This window comes from Caretta caretta, chromosome 8, assembly GCF_965140235.1.
Source record: "Caretta caretta isolate rCarCar2 chromosome 8, rCarCar1.hap1, whole genome shotgun sequence".
NCBI lineage: Eukaryota > Metazoa > Chordata > Testudines > Cheloniidae > Caretta > Caretta caretta.
Genome location: NC_134213.1, coordinates 53,049,866 through 53,075,870, shown reverse-complemented (window position 1 = coordinate 53,075,870; position 26,005 = coordinate 53,049,866). Strand labels below are relative to the sequence as shown.

At 42.4% G+C, this 26,005-nt stretch overlaps 1 protein-coding gene across 9 annotated transcripts in view; it reads right to left on the bottom strand.

Moving 5' to 3' along the window:
- The window catches only part of CEP350 (centrosomal protein 350), a 135,041-nt gene that overhangs the window by 93,926 nt on the left and 15,110 nt on the right, over nucleotides 1-26,005 (bottom strand). For 7 of the 9 annotated variants that reach the window (XM_075131502.1, XM_075131503.1, XM_075131504.1 and 4 more), the window contains exons 3-8: nucleotides 25,154-25,197; nucleotides 23,056-23,170; nucleotides 21,968-22,139; nucleotides 10,008-10,654; nucleotides 9,501-9,614; nucleotides 2,831-2,944 (exon numbers count right to left, since the gene is read on the bottom strand). In XM_075131502.1, the coding sequence (XP_074987603.1) occupies nucleotides 2,831-2,944; nucleotides 9,501-9,614; nucleotides 10,008-10,654; nucleotides 21,968-22,139; nucleotides 23,056-23,170; nucleotides 25,154-25,197 (1,206 nt within the window). The remainder of the gene's footprint in view (nucleotides 1-2,830; nucleotides 2,945-9,500; nucleotides 9,615-10,007; nucleotides 10,655-21,967; nucleotides 22,140-23,055; nucleotides 23,171-25,153; nucleotides 25,198-26,005) is intronic. The other 2 variants (XM_075131505.1, XM_075131506.1) reach the window with 2 other exon arrangements.

Sequence of the window (26,005 nt, the reverse complement as noted above, 5' to 3'; positions counted from 1 at the left end):
TTTGTATCTGAAGTTATGAATATTGACTATGTACCTGTATTTCAAATGTGTTTGCTCCTGTGGTAACTCCCATAAGGTAGTTTACATCCAGTCTAGCCAGCACATTGTGAATGGACTATTCAAGTGGATGGCCTGTCATTTAACACAATGGGCCATGGAAGAAGCTTATCCCCACCTGGTGGACTTTCCTCTGAATGTTCTAGCCAGAATATGGGTAATGGCCCCTGCTATGACTCATCGAAGCATGGAAAAGCATGTGACCAGCTCATGTGACACTGTATTTTTCCACTAACTGTGCTGGAGGCTTTTTTTGGGACAATTAAGTTCCCTCCACATGGAAGAAGCTATAAAATAGGAAAGTGGCATCATCCCTTGGCCTCACTCCCCCCACAACTCAAAACCTGGAAACACCTCAGGAACAAAGACTTTGACTGGGGAGCTGATCCCAGGCTGGAAAGGAGGAGCTCCAGCCTGTGTATGGAAAACTGATGAACTGTTTGTACCATCAGGGTGAGACACTGCTTGATTCAAATCCTGTCTAGTTTATAGAACTTAGATTGTGATTTTGTTTTATTTCTTAGGTAATCTACTTTATCTGTACATTTATTACTTATAATCACTTTAAATCTATCTTTCTGTAGTTAATAAATCTGTTCTATATATATATATTTTTTTTTTTTACCTAGAACAGTGTGTTGTTTGAAGTGTAAAGGGAAATCTCTCAGGAACAGAGGCGGGCTGGTGCATGTCCTCTCCACACTGAGGGGGGGGTGAACTGGGTAAATAACTTACACTGATCAGGCTTCTGACTATAGTGGAGTTGCATCTTACGTGGGGGTTAGGTTCTAAAGTCAGCACGTAAGGCGAAAATCGCATATAGTCAAAAAGAGAGAGAGAGACGGAAGAATGAAAGAATAAAGAAGGGAGAAAGACGACTTCAACGGCGTTCTGCGCAAACCGGAGTGCTTCAGGATGGCCAGAAGCATTGTCTATGATCAGCAACACTTTAAAGTCAAGTCCTTTCTCTTCAAGGTACCGCTTGACCTCTGGAATGACACACTTGTGGAACCAATCCAGAAATAATGCTGCCATCACCCAAGCCTTTTTATTTGATTGCCAGAACACAGGCAGCAGATTTTTGTTCTGGTCTTTTAGGCCACGGAGATTCGCAGCCCTGTAGAGCAAGCCCGGCTTTATTAAAAGCCCACCACATTGCCACAAAACGCCACAGTCACACTGTCTTTAGCTGCTTTGAAGCCAGGGGCTTGTCTTTCTGATTTCGAAGGGTAAGTGCGGTTGGGCATTTTTTTCCAGAAGAACCCAGTCTCGTCAGCATTATAAACTTGTTCCAGAAGCTAGCCCTTTTCTTCTATGATTTTCTTTAATTGTTCGGGGTAGGCTTTTGCTGCCTCTTCACTGGGAGATGCAGCTTCACCAGTAGTCTGCACGTTTTTGAGGTTGAAGCGGTTCCTAAAACTGTTAAGCCAACCTTGGTTGGCTTTGAATTCCTTCTCATCAGAAGGCTGTCCCTCTTCGGTGGGAGGTTTGAACAGCACGTAGAGGCTAAGACCCTTTTCTCGCAACGTGTTGATATCGATAGGCACATGTTTACGGTTCATGTCTTCCAGCCATAAGTTTAATGCCTTTTCAGTCTTCACTAAAGTCTTATCACGCACCTGGCTCGTCATCTTAGCAGTTATTGGAGCACTTGATGCCACAGCTTGATGAATTTCTCTCTCTCGAATCTTGATGGCACGGATGCTAGAATCGTTGCAGCCATATTTACACGCCACACTGGAGACTGACATACCGTCTCTCAATAAGACCAGCACAGCCAGTTTTTCCTCCAGTGCTGGAACAGATCACTGTTTCTTCAGAGGAGCACCAGATGAAGTAGTTGGCTTGCATTTAGGGGCCATGATGTATGAAAAATACGTATCTTTAAACACTAGACTCACTCAGCACGGCGAGATGCTCACTGGATCGGCGGGCAGCGATCGATCCAATGGGGGTAGATTTATCACATCTAGTCTAGACGCGATAAATCGACCCGAGCGCTCTCCCGTCAACGCCTGTACAGTACTCCGCCGCCGCGAGTTATTGTTATTTTTCTTTTTTTTGCCAAGCACATATAGTTGAATTTGCATAAGTTAAATGTACGTATGATGCGACTCCACTGTATAGCAAGATGGTGCAGCTAAGGGGTCCTAGGCTGGGGAGCTGGGGGGAAGTGGCTGGAGCCCCTCTATTGTTGGTTTATAAGTGGCTGGAAAAAGCATTCATGTAACTCAGCAGGGTGTGTCCCTGCAGTAAATGTTTGTGTGAGTGCAAGACTGGGAGAGGTCTGCAACTTGTCACAGCATCACAATGAGAGAGGGAGCCCAGTCTGGATAGACAGAGAGCTCAGCAGTATCCCAGTTTCAGGCTGCACCCCAGGGAAGTACTTCACACCCACCCCCTAGGCTCTTCCACAGAGATGAGAGAAGACACAGGCAGAAGTGGAGAGCAAGGAAGTACTGCTGGTCTCCAGTGCTCTGGTGAATGTCCTCAGACAACCCCTGTGAAATACATATTCAATCATCTGCTGTTTCTGAGAGTTGCACACAGTGGCAGGGGAAAGGAAAATTTTGTAAACAGAAAAAAAAAATTGGTGGGGGATACATTGCTGATATAGCATACCAAACAACCTTTAGGACATTTTGTGCAACTAACCAGAGTTCAAGTCAACAGGTTGCCTTTAAACTACATCCTTTTTCACCCGTCTAGACATAACTAATCTCTGAACATACACATCTAGAAAGAAGCCTATGTCAAGAGTACTACTAGTCACCTGGTTTGGAATCTGGGCTTGATGACCTGGTTAGCTTTTGAACCTTGCGCACTGGTCTAGTTGCTTTCTTCTCCTTGCTTTTCTCAGGGGGTTTCTCTTTCCCTGTTGAATCCTCTGAAAAGCAGACAGTATGTGTGAACTGTTAGTTGATACCCCATGGGAAGGAAAAATAAAACTCAGAAGCAAACTTGCTTCAGCATTTACCTCGATAAAGTGGGGATTAGTCAGAGAACTGCAGCATGATCACTCTCTAGGTCATACCCACTACCTTAGAATACAGCATCTGCTATAGAAAGAGCTAGGTAGAATTCTACTGCTACTCCAAGGCCCACAGATTAGACTCCACAATGCATTGCTTAGGCTTATCCTTATAGCTTTGCCCAAACACACTCAGAATGAACATTTTGCCTCAAGCACTGTTTACATAAATACTAGAAAATTGCAAAGCCATAAGTATGCACAAATAACAGCTGTAACAGATCCTTAGAAAGTTCATTTTGGGGGTTAGAAGTCACGGTAATAGTTTGGCATATCTGAGCTAATGTTGCTTTTTTAATCTACTAAATGACAAAGTAAGTTTTACAAAGTACATATTAATGCTCCACCTGAATGGGCTATGTCTAGCTCCTTCATTGTTGAATACATGACCCTCTTCCTTTACATTATGCATGCTAGCACATTTAATCCTTGGCTCCCAACCAATCCATCAAAATGTGATAGACTAAATAGCTGAGCATTGTACTTTCTGCAATTGTGCCCGCAGAATTTGCCACAAAATACACCCACTGGGTATGTCTATACTGCAGTTAAACACCCACTGCTGGCCCGGGTCAGCTGACTCTGGCTCACGGGCGAACATCTACACTGCAATTTTACAGCCCCACAGCCTGAGCCTGAGTCAGCTGACCCAGACCAGCCATTGGTCTTTGCTATGTAGACATATCCACTGATTCAGAACTGTTCTGCATCATTTAAGCTTTCATTTAAAAAAAAAATGACAAACCTTAGCCCTTATGGCTGCAAAGAAAGCATTCAAAAAGTGAACCAAATGTGAGTCAGTGCATTGTTACCAATGGGCTTGTGTAAACTAAGATAAATATGGTATTTTAAAATTAATTTAGCTAAAGTGTGTTAACACATTCTTTTAAAACTCTAGCGTAGACAGGACAAGTTTTATTTTCACATGTGTTTAGCTGATAGAGATAAACCCAAGGGTGGGATTCAGAATCAACATTCCCACCGAGTAGGATTCACTATCACAATTAAAAAACAAATCAAGAGATTCTGTATTAGTTGTATTAATTTTCATAATTAAAAAAAACCCTCAATTTCTAAGAGACATGTTCTTGAAGATGCTGCAGAATTTTCAGGTATGCTGCTGATTTCAGTACCAGATTGGAAAAGAATTTAGGTCCAGCTGACCATACAGTACATGGTGAACATATCTACATTACATTTTCTGTCCATGTGTTCACTTTTAATAGAACCACCTCAATATATATTTACAGTATGTACTGTGTATGACTATAGATTGGTTACTTGGAATCAGTTATTTGATACGATCTTTTCAACTGAAGGAGATCATTCCAGACAGCTGGTGTACACATGACATCAGGAGCAGCATATGGCCAAACCTGCATACAACTCATTCCTCTTACTGAAATGTGTCCCCTGGAAAATGTGAGAAATGGACTAGATGTCTGTTTAATTGAGACAACTCTGTTTATATTAAACTTTTAAAGAAACACCGGATTTCTAGAAAAAAAGATGGTAAGTTAAACATAAGATATCTATAAACATTAGAGTAATCTGAATAAAAACCCTGCGCAAAAACAGGAGTAGTCTATTTTTTGTCAAGGTCCAAATTTCTTGGTCAAGGTATAGTCACAGTCCAGACTCCAGAGAAGAAAGTAAAAAACCCAACAACAATAAAAATAAGTAAATAAAAGGATTTCGGGATCCGTTCAAAAGTGTCTGGTGATCCGGATTTGGCCCGCGGTCCACCATTGACTATCCCGGGCTATAACTTCAGCAAAGGAAGCAAAATGGCTTTAAGACAACTTTGTGGCTCCCCAGTCAAGGTACTAGTCAAGAGCAGGTCCGGTCCCTGGTGAAATTTTGAACCACCTCAGGGCAGCTCTAAATTGCACCCAGCTTCCCAAAGCCCCTAGAGGCAATTCCAGCAGCAAAGGATCACTGGCAGAACTGTGACCCAAGCCATAATTCCTTCACCAAGGGCCATGAGGAGGGTGGGTCTACCTCTAAATGGGGATTATCGCTACTCTAGAAAAATCACTAGGAGACTGATCTGCCAGGTTTACAGCTGCTTTGGACTGCCAGAGTGCCACAAGTAATCAGAAGGGCACCAAAGATTTGGAACTTCATCAACCCATAAAATACAACCTGCAAGTCAGAAGGAGAAGTTTAATTCTACAGAAAGGTAAAAGAAATAGGTTTGGTTACTCAAGATAAATCTTTTAAGTGGTGTCAATGAAGTGAAGGTGAGAGCCAGAAATCTGAAGATTATATTACCATGCATACATTTTTAATTGCTTGTATGCTATTTAGCATGTGTCTGATTCTGCTGGCAGAATGACAACAAGCACCGTGCAAGTTAGTTAGAAAAACCTCACATCATTATCATCATCCGAGGACAGCAGTCATCCACTGTGGGATATTGTGAAGGTACATCTAACGAAAGTTTCTAGTGGACATTTCCAAAAATCTAGGGTAACAAATGTGAATTTGAGTGCAAAGGTCAAGAGCAGATAGATAACACATAGCTAAGGAGAATTCCACAAGATTTTAGAACAGAGCTGGAAAAGCTAAGTTTTGCTTACAGCTCTCAAAGTGCCCCCAACTGATTTTGTAAAGAGTTTAGATTGTCTTCTTGTTCTGATTTTTAAATACATTAAGAGAAAAAAATAATAATTACATTAAATAATTTGGAAATTCATTAAAGAACAGGCTTAGTGATAAAAGACCTTTGAATTTTAGAAACTGAACAGTCTCTCACAGGCAAAATGGATCTTTAACACTTATATAACAAAGCCATAAAAGTCCAGAGTTTGTGCAAAATTCTCCAGTTATTTTTTGTTGGGAGACATTTGCAGGATAATTTATGTGATCTCAGCATATTTTTAAAACAAGGCACCCAAAAAAAAAGAAATGACAATATTTCTAGATCTACTCTTAATAGTGTTAATAACCCCATGTCAGAACCACAGCTTACTTTATTCTGATACTAAGAAATCCCAAATTTAACTGGAAGAGAATGCATAAGAAGTGAATGTCTGTGTGTGTGTCTGGAGGGGAAGGTGTTATCAAATGATTGTTGTATAGGCGTAACATTTTGGAGCTTTGAGAAGGACTATGCTTAAAATGACCATTTCTGAAGAGAGATGGTATCTACTGGGACACGTGTTGAATCCTTTAAACATCTTAAATGGATGAAAGATGTAAACAATCTTTTTGACAAGTAAAAGTGACAACAATATTTCAAAAAGCACATAATTCTATAAATTATTCAAATGCAAGCTTGTTTGAACTAAAAACCACTTAAATTAGGAGCCTTCAAGGCTCCTGGTGAAGTTACAGATATAGCAGAACATACATATGTGGACCATTGAAAGCTTGTTTTGACTGGGTAATTTTGATAAAAATAGATTGTTGTTCTTTCTGGACATTTTTGCGAGGATCACTTGTCAAATTCCTCAGCTTGGCAGCAAGTTCTGAGTGTGAAGGAAGACATCATGATCACCATTACTTCAGCCACCATCACTAACACTGGGGCCCAAAGATTTACTATTACACCGTTGGTCCTTTTTCCTTGGCCTGAAATATGTTCTGACCAGATAACAACAGGTATTTGGACAACATTTTATCCTTGGTATTATCCAAGCACCTCCCGAGATGAAAGCCTAAGATCCTCATTACACCCTCTTAGGGTGTCCATTTCCATTGCCACTTTATTCCTCCCATCTCCTCTTTTTCTTTGGCTTAGTGAATCAGAAGCTATTTAATTGTATCATTTTTCTGTAGCCAGTCTGGCAAACTAAAATGCAGCCTTATCTCAGTAAAAATATCCTACAGACCAGCCAGAGGAAAGTAAGGACAATCAACAACAGCCAAACATTTTTCAGAACAAGAGGAGTAAAGCCAAGGACTTGGAGTGACTAAATGGGCATGTGCTATACTTGTGGTCTTTCAGCAACTGAACGGTAAGCAAAGCCAAGCTACATTTTAGCATCTTTGATTACTGTTTTCTTTTTGTCCTTTGTATGCATTTGTCTTATGAAACAGCATTTGCTTTAACAAAACCTGAGTACTATCGCTAAAATTGATCCCCTGCCACAACAAGGACATTTAATGCCATTAAAAAGACTATCAAGCAAAGGTTTTTTTCTCTACACAAAGAAAGGGAATAAGGGATATTACTGAAAACAATTCACTTGCATTGAGTTTTGAACATTTTCATTGTTTCCCTCCCCCCTTTTTTGAGTGTTGTAATACAGCATGGCCAGAAGGCAGCAGGAGAGTGATATAGGAGACATATGTAAGTCCCAGGATAAGGAGAAGCCTTATTCCCTGTAGAGGGAAGAAAGGTTTCTATAGATTAATTAAAAGCACCTGAAGCCAGTCACCTGATAAAAACCCCCTGCTTCCATCAGCCAGGGGAAGGAGTTGGAGCAGAGTGCAGTTTGGAGAAGTGCCATGGCTGGCTAGAAGACCAAGCCCTTAGGTAAAGAGACACCCGGCTTGTGCAGAGAGAGGGCAGGAAGTCCCACAAGGTGAAGAGTAGGAGAGGGAAGTAGCCCAGGGGAAGGAAGCCCTAGTTCAAGTGGTTTGCCACTATCCCTAGGGCCCCTGGGCTGGGACCCGGAGTAGAGGGCGTGCCCGGGTCCCTCTCTCTCCACTACCCTTCTCTGGGTTACTAGTGGGACAGTAGAACAAGAGGAGGAAGCGCGGAACCCATCATAATCGTGCCAGCAATTTGCCACAGTGTATTTAATAAACACGTAAAGAAAAAGGTTCATTTGGTAGTGTAAAATAAGCAAAGCCAAGCCCTTGCAAAAAACTCATAACCCTGAAATCAAATTACTGTTAACAAAGCAGCAGTAAAGAAACAGACAAGTAAATTATAAAATCCTCAAGATCCTATCTAATCCTCACAACAGACAAAACTGATGTAGGAGTGCTGTAAGGAAAAAAAATCATGGTACATCATGACAATGTTTTTTTCATTTCCAGCTAGTTCACTTTTTTTGTCTCCCTTCTTTAGGGAAGAGTTACATAGCAACATATGATCGTGGGAAGAGTTACCCTGGCACACTTCTTTCTGGAAAAACTTTTCCACTCCTCCTCCTCTTTTGAAAGTTGGATACAGCTGAACTTTCTGTTTCTCTTGAGCTGAGGGAGAAGCACCATGAGACTTCTCGTGTATTAATACCTGGTTTGATTTAATTTACCCCTTATAAGGGAAACTGAGATAAGAGTTGTCAAGACAACCAAAGTCACTTTTTGGGTACTGATGTATCTGTACCATCCAGTGATCATGTCATATGCTAATCAAAAGACTTTCCACTCCTAACAGTTTAGAGAAGTTAAGCTACCTCATAATACATGTACCCTCTATCTCCTGCAGCCAGAGGCACACACTTTACCACAACAGGCCACGTATTGCACCTTAAATATGCAGCTCCTAGGATTCAAGCCTTCTATCACCCCCTTTACTATGGCTACCCACTCCACCACAACACACTACGACACAAAACATCTCCGCAACTAATTTGGGGAGTGAGTAATTTGATAAAAAGGTGCGTAGAAGGGGCAGAATTAAAGCTGTGCCACATAGTGGTAGTAGTTGTGGTAACCCAAAGGTGTGCATTTGTTAGAACTGTATGCATTTTGTCAAATGAAAAATTTTCCCACTAAAAAGTGGGGTCTCATCAAAAACAATTTTATTGTGGGAAAAGACCTGATGAAATTTTTCAATGGGAAATTTCAAAATTAAATGAAATATTGTTCCATTTCAATCTGCAAAATCTTCCAATACAAAATAAAACAATCATTTGACTTATTTAAAAAAATCCTGTTAGTTAAAAATGTTTTGCGGGGGTGGGGGGAAGTTTTTTCAACCACTTCTAGTGCTTGTGGATGGAGTACAGCAGAGGTTCTCAAACTGGGAGGCATGGAATGTATTCTGGTGTGGGTGGCAGGCAGGCAGCGAAAGAGAAGCTTTAGGGAAAATAAAAGCGTACTGCGCACATTTTATGCTGCCCTCTGCCTTGCCTTCAGAACTGGGCAGCCGAAGAGTGGCGACTGCTGGCTAGGTACCCAAAACGGCAGCATCTCACTTAAAATTTACATTACTATATACTTAAATGGCTATGTTTGAATCAATGCCTAACTGTTTTTAATATTTAGCAAGAGTTGCATTTTTTTGTATTGGTATATTTACTTGTGTGGCAGGGGGGCATAAACTACTACAGACACAAAGAATGGTGTGATCAAATAAGTTTAAGAAACACTGGAATACAGCATATGCTCTATTAGGTAGCTCAACTTTTCACTTGCCATGGGTTTGTGTCAGTTAAGTTGTGTGTGTAGCAACCCTAGCTGCTTCTCAGAGAAGCCTGTGTGTATTAATAAGCTTAGATCTGCTTCTCACCTGTTAATTGGAGTGCTATATCGCGATACAACTCCCTACTGATGTTATGAAATTCCTCTTCATGCCACACCTTTCCATCAGGAGTGCGAATCTTTGTCTCAGCAGGATTGAAACCTACGATAAACAAAGTTTTATCTAGATCTTGCAGAACACTTTAAAAACCTTGAGAAAAAAATTGTGCTATTAAGCTATGTCTACACTACAGAGTTTTGCTGACAAAACAGTGGAGGTGTACACACTGAAATGCTCCTCCCGCTGATGTAACTCCCCTACTATGCCAACATAATAAAACCACCTCAATGAGAGTTATAGAGCTTATGTCAGTGTAGTTAGATCTACGTAGACATTGTGTTTCTTTCATTGCATTTTGGCTGTCATTCTTGTCAGTTTCACGGCTCCAAATTGACAAGAAAGCCAACTCCTGGTTCCTGAGCTGGGCTGCTGCCCGGTCTCTGCTTCAAGCCGGGGTGCCACATGTAAACAACACAAGATAGAGAGTCTACATACCTTTATATGTCGGAGCAGGGGGTGCAACTGCCACTTTTCTGACTTTCGGCGTCACTGCATTCTCCACATTTGTTACCACTACAGGCTGCTCGGCATATCCCAGAAGTTGTCCCTTGCTGCCTAATTCTTCCGAATGTTCCCATTGCTTCCTAATCCGCTCTTTCAGCTTCTCCAATTTAGCATCATGCAATTTAGCATCATGCTGCCTCCGTTTTAAGATTTCCAGCCTGTGGGCACTGGAAGTACTAGTGGAGGAAAGAGAAGATTCTGCCAGCCTTATCCCTTTCAGTTCAGCATCCTGGGCTGTGCTACTAAAAGCAGTTTTAGTGCTGCTCTCATCTCTTCTGGACCCATTAGTCTTTTCCTCCTCCGATCTTGTAGGGGTTACAGCTTTAAAAAGAGACTCAATGTTCTGCAAAGCATCAATTGCTGGTCGGTCATTCAAATACCTAACAACTGTGCCATCTGCAGCAGAAGAACGTGGGCTTTCAAAATTTCTGTTATGTAAGTCACTTTCACTCCTGTCATGTATCATACAGCTCATTCCTTCAGTCTTATCCTGTGCTTCATTATGGTCTAAACCAGACAGCAAACATTTCGTCTCCAATGGACTAGCACTTTGATAAGACGGTGCACCATAAGTCTCCCTACCATAAAAGAAAGTCAGCATTAGAAACACAACAGTAAAAACAACACAAACTAGGTTTGAAATAACTCTGTAGTCATTATCACCTACATGAAGTATACATTGTGAATGCCTGTGAGATTCTTAAATCAGAGAGAATGCTATTCATGGTGTAAAAATCTACCAATTTTAACATTTGTGACCATCATTTATGCTGCCTAAACTATAGTGGTTGGCATAACAATGATTTCAACATTTGCTGAGATAAACTAGCTTTTACACATACCAGAAAACCTCTGAAAAGTATGGATTTCTAGGTGCCATTCAACATTACCTATTAGATGACTCATGGAAACAGTTACTTTGTTTATTACAATGGGCACTTAATGTTACCTAATATAACGAAGGTTGCAAAAGTTTAAATTATGTCCCTGTTTTTATATGCTCACTACTTTTCAAATGTTTCCCCATTTCAGCTGAAATTTTCTATACTTAGTTTCTGCCTTGAAGGTGATTCCCCCCCACCCCCCGGAAAGTTTGAGCAAAATCCTTTCAGTAGCTTAAGTTTGGCAAGAGTGAAAAAATACGTGCACAGTTCCTTAAGTTAGCACTACTTATTTCAGAAAATGTATATAGTAGACAATGGAGCTTCTAAGTTGCAGAGAAAGGAACTTGAATCTGACGTGTGCACAGCATAGACAAACTGATGAGAAAGGAACTTACCGATCTTTCAGACTGAATTGGGGGTAGAGCAGTGAACTTAACAAGGTTCATTAATAGAGGTCATCAGCTCAGCAAGCTAATTACCTCCCAATATCTTCCTTCCCATCAGTTCTCTCTCTTTTTAAAAACCCAACAACTGTTAATCGAATGTTAACAGTTTGCAGTATCAAGCAATCAGAAGTAAGAAAATTCCAAAAGATAAGGCTGTTTTGGAAACTGACTGACAAAATTTCTTATATTAAGTGTTTTAATGCAAATGTGCAGAATCGGGGATTGTAACACCTAACGATTCAGGGCATGTATAGGTTTTGGCCAAACAAGTGAACTGAGTAGGCAAAGCAGTTTTCAGCACCTTTCCTGGAAGAGAAGGAGGGAGACTGGGAACAGAGTGGCCCAAGCACTACAGCACATTTTACAGAAAGAAGGAATTAGAACAGCTGGAGCTGCTACATTTTTATAGGAGGGTGGAAGAGTGAGAAGTAGAGTGGACCACAGCTTCTCATGCCTTAAAAGAAAGGGAGATGGAATCCAGGTACAGAGAGGACTCAAGTGATAAAAGGGTTCTGCAAGGCTGAGGGCCTCCTCTGCACCCAGGAAGGTAAATGCCATCTCTTTGGGCAGCATGCTGAGAGCAGACAGCCTGGAAAGAGATGGGGTAGAAATGATTCAAACTATAGAATAACAGAACTGGAAGGGACCTTGAGAGGTCTTTTAGTCCAGTCCCCTGCACTCAAAGCAGGGCCAAGTATTATCTAGACCATCCCCGACAGGTGCTTGTCTAATGTGCTCTTAAAAACCTTCAGTGATGGAGATTCCACAATCTCCCTTGGCAGTTTGTTCCAGTGCTTAACTACCAGGACAGTTTCCGAATATGCAACCTACCCCTCCCTTACCGCAATTTAAGCGCGTTGCTTCTTCTCCTATCCTCAGAGATTAACAAAAACAATTTTTCTCCTTCCTCCTTGTAACAACCTTTTATGTGTTTGAAAAATGTTGTCATGTCGCCTTTACCCCAGACTAAACAAACCCAACTTTTTCAGTCTTCCCTCATACATCATGTTTTCTAGACCTTTAAATCACATTGTTGCTCTCCTCTGGACTTCCTCCAATTTCCTGAAACATGGCGCTCAGAACTGGACACAATATTCCAGTTGAGACCTAATCAGCATGGAGTAGAGCGGAAGAATTACTTCCCGTGTCTTGCTTACAACACTCCTGCTAATACCTCCCAGAATGACATTTGCTTTTTTTGCAAGTGTTACACTGTTGACGCATATTCAGCTTGTGATCCACTATGACCCCAGATCCCTTTCCACAGTACTCCTTCCTAGGCAGTCATTTCCCATTTTGTATGTGTGCAAATGATTGTTCCTTCTTAAGTGGAGTACTTTGCACTTGTCCTTATTGATTTTCATCCAATTTACTTCAGACCATTTTTCCAGCTTGTCCAGATCAGTTTGAAATTTAATCCTATCCTCCAAAGCACTTGCAACCCCATTCCAGCTTAGTATCATCTGCAAACTTTATAAGGTCTGGTCTACACTAGGAGTTGAGGTCGAATTTAGCAGCCTTAAATCGATTTAACCCTGCATGCGTCCACACAACGAAGCCCCCCCCTTTTTTTTTTTTTTTAAACTTAAAGGGCTCTTGAAATTGATTTCCTTACTCCACCCCCGACAAGGGGATTAGCACTGAAATCGGCCTTGCTGGGTCAAATTTGGGGTAGCGTGGACGCAATTCGACGGTATTGGCCTCCAGGAGCTACCCCAGAGTGCTCCATTGTGATCGCTCTGGACAGCACTCTCAACTCAGATGCACTGGCCAGGTAGCCAGGAAAAGGCCCACAAACTTTTGAATCGCATTTCCTGTTTGGCCAGCGTGGCAAGCTGCAGGCACGTGCAGAGGTGACCATGCAGAGCTCATCAGCAGAGGTGACCATGATGGAGTCCCAGAATCGCAAAAGAGCTCCAGCATGGACTGAATGGGAGGTACAGGATCTGTTCGCTATATGGGGAGAGGAATCCATGCTATCAGAACTCCGTTCCAGTTTTCGAAATCCCAAAACATTTGTAAAAATCTTCAGGGCATGAAGGGCAGAGGCCATAACAGGAACCCAAAGCAGTGCCGCATGAAACTTAAAGAGCTCAGGCAAGCCTACCAGAAAACCAGAGAGGCAAACGGCCGCTCCGGGTCAGAGCCCCAAACATGCCGCTTCTATGATGAGCTGCATACCATTTTAGGGGGATCAGCCACCACTACCCCAACTGTGTGCTTTGACTCCATCAATGGAGTAGGAGGAAACACAGAAGCAGGTTTTGAGGATGAGGAAGATGAGGAGGAGGAGGTTGAAGACAGCTCACAGCAAGCAAGCGGAGAAACCAGTTTTCCCGACAGCCAGGAACTGTTTCTTACCCTGGACCTGGAGCCAGTACCCCCCAAACCCACCCAAGGCTGCCTCCTGGACCTGCGAGGTGGAGAAGGGACCTCTGGTGAGGGTACCTTTTTAAATAGTATACATGGTTTAAAAGCAAGCGTGTTTAATGATTAATTTGCCCTGGCAATTGCGGCCAGTGCAGCTACTGGAAAAGTCTGTTAACGTGTCTGGGGATGAAGTGGAAATCCTCCAGGGACATCTCCATAAAGCTCTCCTGGATGTACTCCCAAAGCCTTTGCAAAAGGTTTCTGGGGAGGGCAGCCTTTTTCCATCCACCATGGTAGGACACTTTACCACGCCAGGCCAGTAGCACGTAGTCGGGAATCATTGCAGAACAAAGCATTGCAGCATATGTTTCCTGGCGTTCAAACAACATCAGTTCTTTCTCTCTCTGTGTTATCCTCAGGAGAGTGATATTATTCATGGTCACCTGGTTGAAATAGGGTGCTTTCTCTTAAGGGGACATTCAGAGATACCTGTTCCTTCTGGGCTGTTTGCCTGTTGCTGAACAGAAATGTTCCCCGCTGTTAGCCACGCAGTGGGAGCAGGGGGGAGGGGTTAACCATGTGGTGAGGGGAGGCAAAATGTGACCTTGTAACGAAAGCACATGTGCTATGTGTGTAATGTTAACAGCAAGGTTTACTGTGAAAGAGTGTACCCATTGTTCTAATAAAATGTGTCTTTTTAAATACCACTGTCCCTTTTTTTTGTCCACCAGTGGCATGTGTTTCAAGGACCACAGGAACTTCTCCTTCCCAGAGGATAGCAAAGATTAGAAGGCGAAAAAAACGCAGTCACGATGAAATGTTCTCTGACCTCATGCTATGCTCCCACACTGACAGAGCACAGACGAATGCGTGGAGGCAGACAATGTCAGAGTGCAGGAAAGCACAACATGAACGCGAGGAGAGGTGGCAGGCTTAAGAGAGTAAGTGGCAGGCTGAAGAGGATAGGTGGCGGAAGAGTGATGACAGGAGGCAGGATTCAATGTTCAATGCTGAGGCTGCTGGAGGATCAAACTAATATGCTCCAGCGTATGGCTGAGCTGCAGGAAAGGCAGCTGGAGCACAGAACGCCGCTACAGCCCCTGTGTAACCAACTGCCTCCTCCCCAAGTTCCATAGCCTCCTCACCCAAACGCCCGAGAACGCGGTGGGGGGGCCCTCCAGCCACCCAGCCACTCCACCCCAGAGGATTGCCCAAGCAACAGAAGGCTGGCATTCAATAAGTTTTAAATTTTTTAAAGTTTTTAAGTTTTAAAGTGCAGTGTGGCTTTGTCCTTCCCTCCTCCCGCACCCCTCCCAGGCTACCTTGGCAGTTATCCCCCTATTTGTGTGATGAATTAATAAAAAATGTATGAATGTGAAGCAACAATGACTTTATTGCCTCTGCAAGCAGTGATCGAAGGGGGGAGGGGAGGGTGGTTAACTTACAGGGAAGTAGAGTGAACCAAGGCGGGGGGTTTCATCAAGGAGAAACAAACACTGTAGCCTGGCCAGTCATGAAACTGGTTTTCAAAGCTTCTCTGATGCGCAGCCCGCCCTGCTGTGCTCTTCTAATAGCACTGATGTCTGGCTATGCGAAACTGGTCGCCAGGCGATTTGCCTCGACCTCCCACCCCGCCATAAACATCTCCCTTACTCTCACAGATACTGTGGAGCGCACAGCAAGCAGCGATTACAATTGGAATATTGGTTACACTGAGATCTAACCTAGTCAGTAAACTGCGCCAGTGCACTTTTAAACAGCCAAATGCACTCCACCATTCTGCACTTGCTCAGCCTATAGTTAAACTGCTCCTTATGACTGTCCAGGCTGCCTGTGTACAGCTTCATGAGCCATGGCATTAAGGGGTAGGCTGGGTTCCCAAGGACAACTATAGGCATTTCAACATCCCCAACAGTAATATTCTGGTCTGGGAAGAAAGTCCCTTCCTGTGTCTTTTGAAATAGACCAGAGTTCCTGAAGATGTGAGCGTCATGTACCTTTCCCAGCGATCCCACAAGGTTGGTGAAACGTCCCTTGTGATCCACCAGTGCTTGCAGCACTGTTGAAAAGTACCCCTTGCGATTTATGTACTCGCTGGCTTGGTGCTCTGGTGCCAAGATAAAGATATGGGTTCCGTCTATGGCCCCACCACAGTAAGGGAATCCCATTGCAGCAAAGCCATCCACTCTGACCTGCACATTTCCCAGACTCACTACCCTTGATATCAGCAGATCTTTGATTGCGTTGGCTACTTGCATCACAGCAGCCCCCACAGCAGATCTGCCCACTCCAAATTGATTCCCAATTGACCGGTAGCTGTCTGGCGTTGCAAGCTTCCACAGGGCTATTGCCATTCGCTTCTCAACTGAGGGCTGCTCTCATCTTAGTATTCTGGAGCTTCAGGGCAGGGGAAAGAAAGTTACAAAGTTCCATGAAAGTACCCTTACGCATGCGAAAGTTTCGCAGCCACTGGGAATCATCCCAGACCTGTAACACTATGCAGTCCCACCAGTCTGTGCTTGTTTCCCGGGCCCAGAATCGGCGTTCCACCGCATGAACCTGCCCCATTAGCACCATGATGCCCACATTGCCAGGGCCCATGCTTTGAGAGAAGTCTGTGTCCATGTCCTCATCACTCTCGTCACCGCGCTGACGTTGCCTACTCGCCCGGTTTCGCTTTGCCAGGTTCTGGTGCTGCATATACTGCTGGATAATGCACGTGGGGTTTAATGTGCTCATAATTGCCAAAGTGATCTGAGCGGGCTCCATGCTTGCCGTGGTATGGCGTCTGTGCGGAACGATTGTCTGCCGTTGCTCTGACAGAGGGAGGGGCGACTGATGACATGACTTACAGGATTGGCTTACAGGAAATTAAAATCAACAAAGGGGGTGGTTTTACCTCAAGGAGAAACAAAAACAACTGTCACACAGAATGGCCCCCTCAAGGATTGAATTCAAAACCCTGGGTTTAGCAGGTCAATGCTCAATCCACTGAGCTATCCCTCCCCCCAGTATTCCAGGCAGGACTGAATCTCCATTAAACCTTTCAAGGTGCCCCTGACAGACCTCACCAAAATGATTGTCGGCCATTGATTTCACGGAGGGAGGGAGGGGAGAGCAAATGAATACAAAACAGATCTGGTCTATTTCTTGTTTTGATCCACTCCATCTATCTTTTACATCTTAGGCTGGCAGCAGATGGAACAGTAGGACTACTAGCCATCCTCATCTTCTGGCTGCTCGCCAGAAGACGGTGCAATACGACTGCCAGCAGGACTCAAAAGAATGACCTGGTCGAGTCACTCCTATTTATGTCCCTGCGCCCATGTCTGCCCAGGCGCTCCTAACTGACCTCTCCGAGGCGGCCAAAAGCACTTAGTACATGATGACGATGGTTATCAGGCCTATTGCACTGTCTGCTGCCACAAGGCAATGAGCTGTTGCTGTGTAGCAATGCAGCACCGCGTCTGCCAGCGCCCAGGAAACATACAGTGACAGTGAGCTGAGCGGGCTCCATGCTTGCTGTGGTATGGCGTCTGCACAGGTAACTCAGGAAAAAGGGCACAAAATGATTGTCTGCCGTTGCTTTCACGGAGGGAGGGAGGGCCTGTCGACATGTACCCAGCACCACCCGCGACAATGTTTTTGCCCCATTAGGCACTGGAATCTCAACCCAGAATTCCAATGGGCGGCGGAGACTGCGGGAACTGTGGGATAGCTACCCACAGTGCAATGCTCCAGAAGTCAATGCTAGTCTCGGTACTGTGGAAGCACTCTGCCGAGCTAATGCACTTAATGCACTTAGAGCATTTTGTGTGGGGACACACACAGACTATATAAAAACGATTTCTAAAAAACCAACTTCTATAAATTCGACCTAATTTCGTAGTGTAGACATACCCTTAGTGTACTCTCTATGCCATTATCTAAATCATTAATGAAGATATTGAACAGAACCAGACCCAGGACCAATCCCTATGGGACCCCACTTGATATGCCCTTAATTCAGCTTAATTGTGAACCACTGGTAACTACTCTCTGGAAACAGTTTTCCGATCAATTATGCACCCTTTATCTAGGTTGTATTTCCCTAGTTTGTTTATGAGAAGGTCATACAAGACAGTATCAGAAGTCTTGCTAAAGTCAAGATACATCACATCTACCGCTTCCCCCCATCTACAAGGCTTGTTACCCTGTTAAAGAAAGCTATTAGGTTGGTTTGACACCATTTTTTCTTGACAAATTCATGATGACTGTTACTTATCACTTTATTATCTTCTAGGTGTTTGCAAATTGATTGATTATTTACTCCATTATCAGAAATTAAGCAGACTGGCCTGTAATTCCCTGGGTTGTCCTTGTTCTCCTTTTTATAGATTGGCACTATATTTGCCCCTTTCCAGTCCTCTAAAATCTCTCCTGGCTTCTATGACTTTTTGAAGATTTGCTGATGGCTCAGTCAGCTCCTTGAGTATTCTAGGATGTATGTGTGCTAGGAGGGCAGAATTTATTTATTTAAGGTTTATTCAAGAGGGGTTGAATATGTGCCAATGCATGGCAGGACTACTGAGGTGACACTGTAGATATTTTTCATCTAGGCTAGTAGGCTTAATCCTTGGGCATGTATATGTTCAAGGAAGCTTTTTGAAGCCATGTGCATGACACTGCACACACTCAGCATTTTCTATTTCTCTTTTCCATGTTAAATACAGACCTTCAGGTGCCACACTCTAGTAATGTATACCATAAAACTATACAGGACATGCAATAGGACAGAATTAACATAATCAGCACAAGCACAACAATTTGAATGCCATGACTTGAATACTTGATCTTACAATCTTCACAATGCAAAAAAATAGTCTTTTTCATTTCCTGTACTTTAGATTTCTTTATAGCTAAGTATATTTGAATGAGAAATGATATTAGGTTGATAAGAGTTCATCTACTCCTGTTTTTTCCCCCTGTATTTGAAGTCAAATAATTTGATACGCTGCTTTTACAACAAGTGACTGATGTCAAGGAAACAATTATTCCAGATGGAAAACTAACAACAGGAGCAGTTTAATCAGCAAAAGAGCCCCCAGCCTGACAGGTCCAACTCTGCCTCCTATGTAGCCAAGGAGGAAAATCCACAGTTGGAATAAGGAGCCTGCAGGCAAGATAGAATTCTATGTTTGCTTACATTTAATTTCTACTGACATTGAGATAACAATGGTGCTGGGCCCATTACAAATAAAGAGATAAAAGGTCGGACTTTTATAAAACAGCTAGTGGTGGCCTAATTCAACTCTTACCGAAGTCAATTGGAGTTTTACCATTGACTTCAGTGGGATCTGAGTTAGGAAGCGGTTGAGCACTTTTAAAAATCCTACACATCATCAATTTAAACAAGTCATTCATTATAACTAGGGCCAAGGTTTGCCACAAATTGAGAAAAAAAGTAATGAAGGACTTAAGGTGAAATGCTACAAACCTCAGAAATCTTAAGTACTAACCAAACTAATTCTGCAGTGACAAGCTTGTTTTAGGTTTCTGGGTACATTGTAATCATTAAGTATTTCTCCCCACCACACGCCTTCCAACTGCCCCCAACCAATATTTTCTTAAAGTCAGCAAGGTTCTCTGCATGTGTGCATGTGAGAGAGACAGACAGAAAGACAGAGTGTTCCCTACAATAGGGTCAGTGATCCCTTGCTGTTCAATACTCTCCTATGCAATTTTCAAGGCGTTTCTTTAAAGACTCCAAGTTTATACAATAGTTTACCAGGTTGTTTGTTGACCTAACAGGGTGCAAAAATTCCACAAGTAAAATGTCAAGGAAATTAAAAAACTTAAATTACACGAATACATGACTCAACAGCCAAGAAAAACTTTATCATTACTTATGCTATTCAAAAATAGATGAAATCTCATGTTCTGTTGGTTATGATAATAATAAAGGGGCTGGTCCACAATCAAAGTCCTCAAAAAAGCAAAGAAAAAAATGTATCAAGATAGAAAACATTCTTTCTACATCACCAATAATATACATTAGAAAAAAGATTTTAAGATGAATCAAAACTAGGAAAAGTTGTTTTAAAAATCTATTGCCACTGCCAAGAAGTTAAGAAATAGCTACTATTTCCCTATTACTTGTAATAATGCTTTGTACTTCCTCTGCTGCTCTTTTCTTTTTTGGGAGGGGGAAAGGGGGGCGGCGGGGTTGGGTTAGCCCATGAAAGCTTATGCTCAAATAAATGTTAGTCTCTGTAGTGAGGCGGTGCGGTTCCCTGCCGCCCCGGAGAGGGACGAGCCCATCCAGAGACCGGGGTGGGCGGAGCTAGGGCACTCTGAGCCCACCCCTCAGAGGGTCAGGCAGGGACCCAGAAGTATAAAGGCTTGCCCTCAGAGCTCACTAGAGGGCCAGCCTCTGGGGAGGCCAGGCACCTCCAGCCTAGCCCGCGACTGGGAAGCCCCTGTGGCCCAAAGTGCACGCCAGTACTGGGCCAACCTGCCCTGTGCCCACTACCCGGAGGAGTTGCTGGACCTGCCCTGTGCTCGCTACCCAGAGGAGTTGCCGGGCCTCCCACTCGCCCGGTACCCCAAGGAACCCATGATGCTGGACCCCCCGGAGGACTCCACCGTGACTCAGGTACCACCAGAGGGGGAGTCAGGAAGTAGCCCAGGGACAGCCGACCCTAGTCTGGCTGTAGCACTGCCAGAGCCCATGTCAGTGTGTTGCGGCCAGGATCCCCACTGACACAGCAGTGGATCTTCTACAGCTGCTAGGGCCCCAGGCTGGGATGCAGTGGAGTGGGAGGGCCTGCGTCCCCCCTGCCACCCAACTCATGGATGGCAGTCTCCCCCTCTCCCAAACCATTTTGAGGCTTGGGCCTACTGTTACGCTCAGCCCTGCCTGAGCTCCTGACTCATTACTGCCCCGCCCTAACCTGGGGCCAGGGCTTACTACTGTTTATATTGCTACTGCTATAGTATTATTGCGCAGCCCTGCCCTGACCTAGGGCCCCGGCATAACTGTACTTATTTTCTGCCTCCACAAGAGCCGCAAGGGAAGACTTCTGTGGCCGAAGTAATTCCCCAATCCTCAGCTGTGTGTAGTGAGCCGGTGTGGCTCCCTGCCGCCCTGGAGAGGGTTGAGCCCACAGCTAGCCCCTTTACAGTCTCTAAGGTGCCACAAGTACTCCTGTTCTTTTTTGCGGATACAGACTAAAACAGCTGCTACTCTGAAATCTGCTGGCTTTGCAACAGCAATTCAGCAGTTAAATAAAATGTTTCAGTCTTTCTGATATCATTTGCAATTCCAGTGCTGAAGAAGATTCTTTGGCTTATTCTGTACACTGTACAGAAAATTAAACTACTGGTAAAGAGTGGCAGTTCTATTAAGGGCAGCCTTTTAAACAAGTTGTCATAGAAAAATAGTAGAAATTTTGGTTTAAATCTTTTAAAGGTAGATTCTAAAAACAGGTAGTAAAAAAAATCTAGTTATTTCATTGTCATTTTAAAGCACCAATTAATAGTGTGGACAAAATTAAATTACTTCTTAATCACGTTTTCATTTATGTAGGAAGAAAATACCAACAAATTCCCATGAATTAGCTTCTGGGAGATAGGAAGCATACAATAAGGTATTTTCAAACCTGATGACAAGAGCTGACTAGTAATCATTAGGGCTGGAATTTTCAGAACAGTTTAAGTGGGTTAGGAACTGAAGTCCATTAAACCCCTTTAAAAATCCCAGTTAAGATAGCTCCCTGATCTTTAAAAACAAATGTTTTGCCTCAATACCAAGAATGAAATGCTTGGATTTAGTAGACATTAGCAGAAATACAGCACATTATTTTACTATAGGTGATTAGCAGAAGCCGGAGAAGAACAAGAATGCATTTTCAGCAACAAATACAACACTTTAGTGATATTCCAAATATTGGGGGGATTATCACGGAAGTTAAAGACATAAGAGACCTATTGGATCATTGTGTCCATCTTCCAGTAAATGGATAATAAAGCCCCTTACGCAACACATCAGATATTATACTTGTTCAATCAAAAACCAAGAGGTTTTGTTCATTATCCACCTGTTGACAGAAAAAAAACAAACCCAGTCCTGAAGTGTTCATAAGAACATTGGCAACAGCTCTGTTCCAGTTTGTGTATTTCACAGTAAATGTCAGTTCTCTCTTGCACTAACCTGTATGAAGCCAAGGGTTCACGAAATTCCACACGGGTACTCTTTTTCACATTGCTCTCCAGAGTTGTAGCTCGAAGAGGACTGCGGGAGGACTTCTCTTTGCGTGACTTATTTTGGCTTGAGGACCTGGAGGCTGAAGCAGAAACCAAGGAATCCTCTAGGTACCTACCATCTGCAGGAAGAGAAGGCTCATAGGGCTGAGTGGTTTTTAGAATGCAGTTCTCCTTGGGTTCAATTAGTGCTCAAGAATAGCACTTAAGTTCTCACCTTCTCTTCACTAGCAATCTGTTTCAAGATACTAGGAGTAAGCGATAAACACTCAAGCTACACATTGCACTAGTTCTTCATAAAAAATTTCTAAAAGAATATTTAAAAAACCATAATTGGGAATGATTAAGCCCAAGAGAGTTGACTGAATCAGAGAAATAGAGATCCAACAAGTTTTCTTGCTGCTCTGACATGTTAATATAAATCCTATGAGAATGCCAAATGAGTTAAATTACGACTAACGATAGAGGCTGAACAGGGATGAGGAAAACACACACTGTAAATAGGAACACATTTTTTCATAAGTGGTTTGAATTCTAAAAGTAGCATTAGACAATATGATTTTTTCTCCTTTCATGGCCTCGATGTCATGATTACAATCACTTTAAAAATGCAGTATTATAAGGGCATTTATCCTTGAAAGGGAGTGTTGTGAAACTATTACAATGAGTTAACTAGTTCAAGAAATGTTAAAAATTTAGATGGTCACTCCAGTGTAATACTACTGCTGGCGCCAGCCATCAGCATGTGTAGCTGTTAGCGGGAATGCCATAGAAACAAGGTAACAGACTATGGTAAGCAGAAGTTGCAGCAAAGGACCTTTCTAGAGAGTTCCAAATACCATCACCAAATAGGCAGCATGTTTTTTCTTTTTTTCAGGACAATGTATTCAGAAGAAAGAGAAACCTTGCTCCAACTTTCTCTCAAGTTCATGAACAAAAGAAACTGGGAAAAGAGGATTAAAAAAATGAAAATGATACTACTCAGAAAGACGACTTCTTACCCTGCCCTATATAATTAATCTTTTAAGTAATACACACCTTTCCTGCTTATTTTCCTGGTAGCACTGGCAGAGGGTTTCTTGGCATCCATGACAGAATCAAATACTACTGTGCTGGTAGGCGCTACCTCCAGTTTGTTCTCAATATGACGCAACTAGAATTTCAAGACACAAAACAATACTCAGGTTCATTTTTTGAATGGTGAGGATACAACTTAAACAAAAAGTACAGAACTCCTCTCACTTTCACAGTAAGAAACAATTACAGGCAAGAACAGCTTTAAAAATCTGGTGGTACAAACTTGTATAGTCTTGTGACCAGAAACATTAGAATATGAAGATTAGTACAAAAAAAGATTATTCAAATTAAGCTCTGTTGACTAAATCTGTTTCCATAAGTGGGTCATTGCCAACAACAGAATTATACAAAATGCCAAAGGTCTTAACACTTGGCCTCATTGAAACATAACCACTAAGAACGAAAACACACTGTATTCTATAATGCTCTACTCTAGAGGGAACATGAAACAGGATTCCACGTATAAAACTGTACCACTTCACTCCCTTATTCAAAGTGAGAGAGGTAATGAACATACAGAGAAATTCCCTAAGTTGCCAAAGAAATTTAGCATCTTTATTTCACTGTACCCCAGTTTATACAAAATGTAGCATTGCATCCTGAGTATACAGCTTAAATTCACACATCATGGTAGTATTCCATGGTTGGTGCAGTACATATGGAACTATGAATCATATGTATATTGCTTCACCAGCCCCAATCTCTGAATCTCAGTAGGTAAGAAGAGGACAGTTAGTTCCTTTAAAATGACAGAGAGGTATCTCACTCTACAGCTCACACCTGCAGGGATTTAGGAGATTTTCAAATGTAATTAGTGACTTTGAGGGCCCAACTTTGACACTGTAAAGGGGTCTAGATTTTCAGAGGATGGGCATTCATTACTTTCTGAAAAGCACTACCCCTTAAAGTGCCAAAATTAGGCACCCAAAATCACTAGCCACTTTTGAAAAATCTTGGCCTTGATATTTACTAACCCTAACTGAGATTTTCAGGAGCAAGATTCTTTATACTATTCAGTTTGGTGAAAGCTGACATGTAATTTGGCAGCCCTGGATTACTACAGAGCTACCAGTTGGCAGATTATGTGCTTTCTGAGGTTGTAAATTCTTTGGGGAATGGACTGTCTTTTTGTCCTGTTTGTGTACAGTGCCTAACACAAGGGGGTCCTGGCTGATGACTGGGGTTCCTAGGCACTATGATAATACAAAAATAAAAAGGAATATTTAATATTAGTTAAAAGCTTCAATGTAAAGATATCACAAGATTCTAGTTAACATTTACATCTTTTTTGCAATAATTAAAAAGAAATTACAAAAACATTTAACACAAGTTACCCATACATTCTTTATACCGGGGTGGCCAACCTGTGGCTCTGGAGCCACATGCAGCTCTTCAGAAGTTAATGTGTGGCTCCTTGTATAGGCATCGACTCCGGGGCTGGAGCTACAAGAGCAAACTTTCCAGTGCCGGGGGTGCTCACTGCTCAACCACTGGCTCTGCCACAGGCCCTACCCGCACTCCACCCCTTCCTGCCCCCTATCCTGAGCCTGCAGTGTCCGGGCTCCTCTCTCCCACCCCCCAAGCCTCTTGCACCCCACGAAACAGCTGATCAGGAGGTGCTGATTGGCAGGGCTGCCGGTAGGTGGGAGGCACTGGGAGCGGGGTGGGGGAGCTGATGTGGGGGCTGCTGATGTATTACTGTGGCTCTTTGGCAATGTACACTGGTGAATTCTGGCTCCTTCTCAGGCTCAGGTTGGCCACCCCTGCCTTATACCATTCTGATTGATAAAAACAATACTATTAATTGATAATGGTATCAGTTTTATAGTAGCCAAGCAAGACTGATTTTTCATTATCCTCAGTAATGAGCTTCTTGTAGCATTAAATTACACTGTCAGAATTGCTGTCCAAAGCAGTAAGAACATCCATCATCTTCATGCCCCCAACCACCAACCCCATTTTTTACTTCTGTAACCATCAAACTATGGGGAAAATAAGGCATTCAATAAAACTGAAGTGGCCATTAACTGATTTCAATCCAGAAAAAAAATATACTTACTGTAGCCTTAGTTTGAGAAAAAGTATCCCAGGCTGTGGTTAGATCTCACAAAACAAAAATAAAAGAATAAAATCAAGTTTCCTATTAATTCAAGTAACACAATGAAACAAAACATTTTAAAACAGCTTTGCATGGCTCACTAACTAATTCCTTTTAATGAATTCATCCCAAACCATGAAACTCCTCTGTGGGGGGTAATTATTAGACAGCGTCATTAGAAAAGAAATATGATTTTCTTTAAAAACTATATTTTTAACCAAAAAAAAATCAAGTTATTAAGAGTTACATAAGTTAGGCTGAGTTTCCTATTACATCTCCTATTCATCTCCAGAACTCCTATATATTTTAAAAATCTACAGCAAATTCATTACCCATGTGACCACACAAATATCTATGGGGTTTTTCCATTATATCTCATGCTTTGAATTTTGATTTTTTAAACATTATATTTTTATTTATTTATTTTACAAACAGGCTATGAATATATATGGTCAATGAAAGCTCACACTTAGACTGCAAGTTGTCATACATTGGTACTCAAGAGTAACAAGCTATGTTTAAGCTTCACAGGTTACATATACAATACATATAGCCAAGATTTCCAAAGAATGGGTGATAGGTTCATAAGCTTCACTTACTTCAGCTTTATAAGCTAAATTTATAAAAAAAGTTAGCTATCTTCAGAAATCTAGTAATATGCCCAAAATTATTGAAATAGTATTTAAGTATTATCTTTTTTCTTAAAGTAGACTATTTTGACAAGCACTTTTTAAAAAAAAAAAAAGTCAACTGTAAGTGTTGCTAAATGTAATTACATGTTACAGTAGTACCCAGAAGCTCCAGTCAGGACCA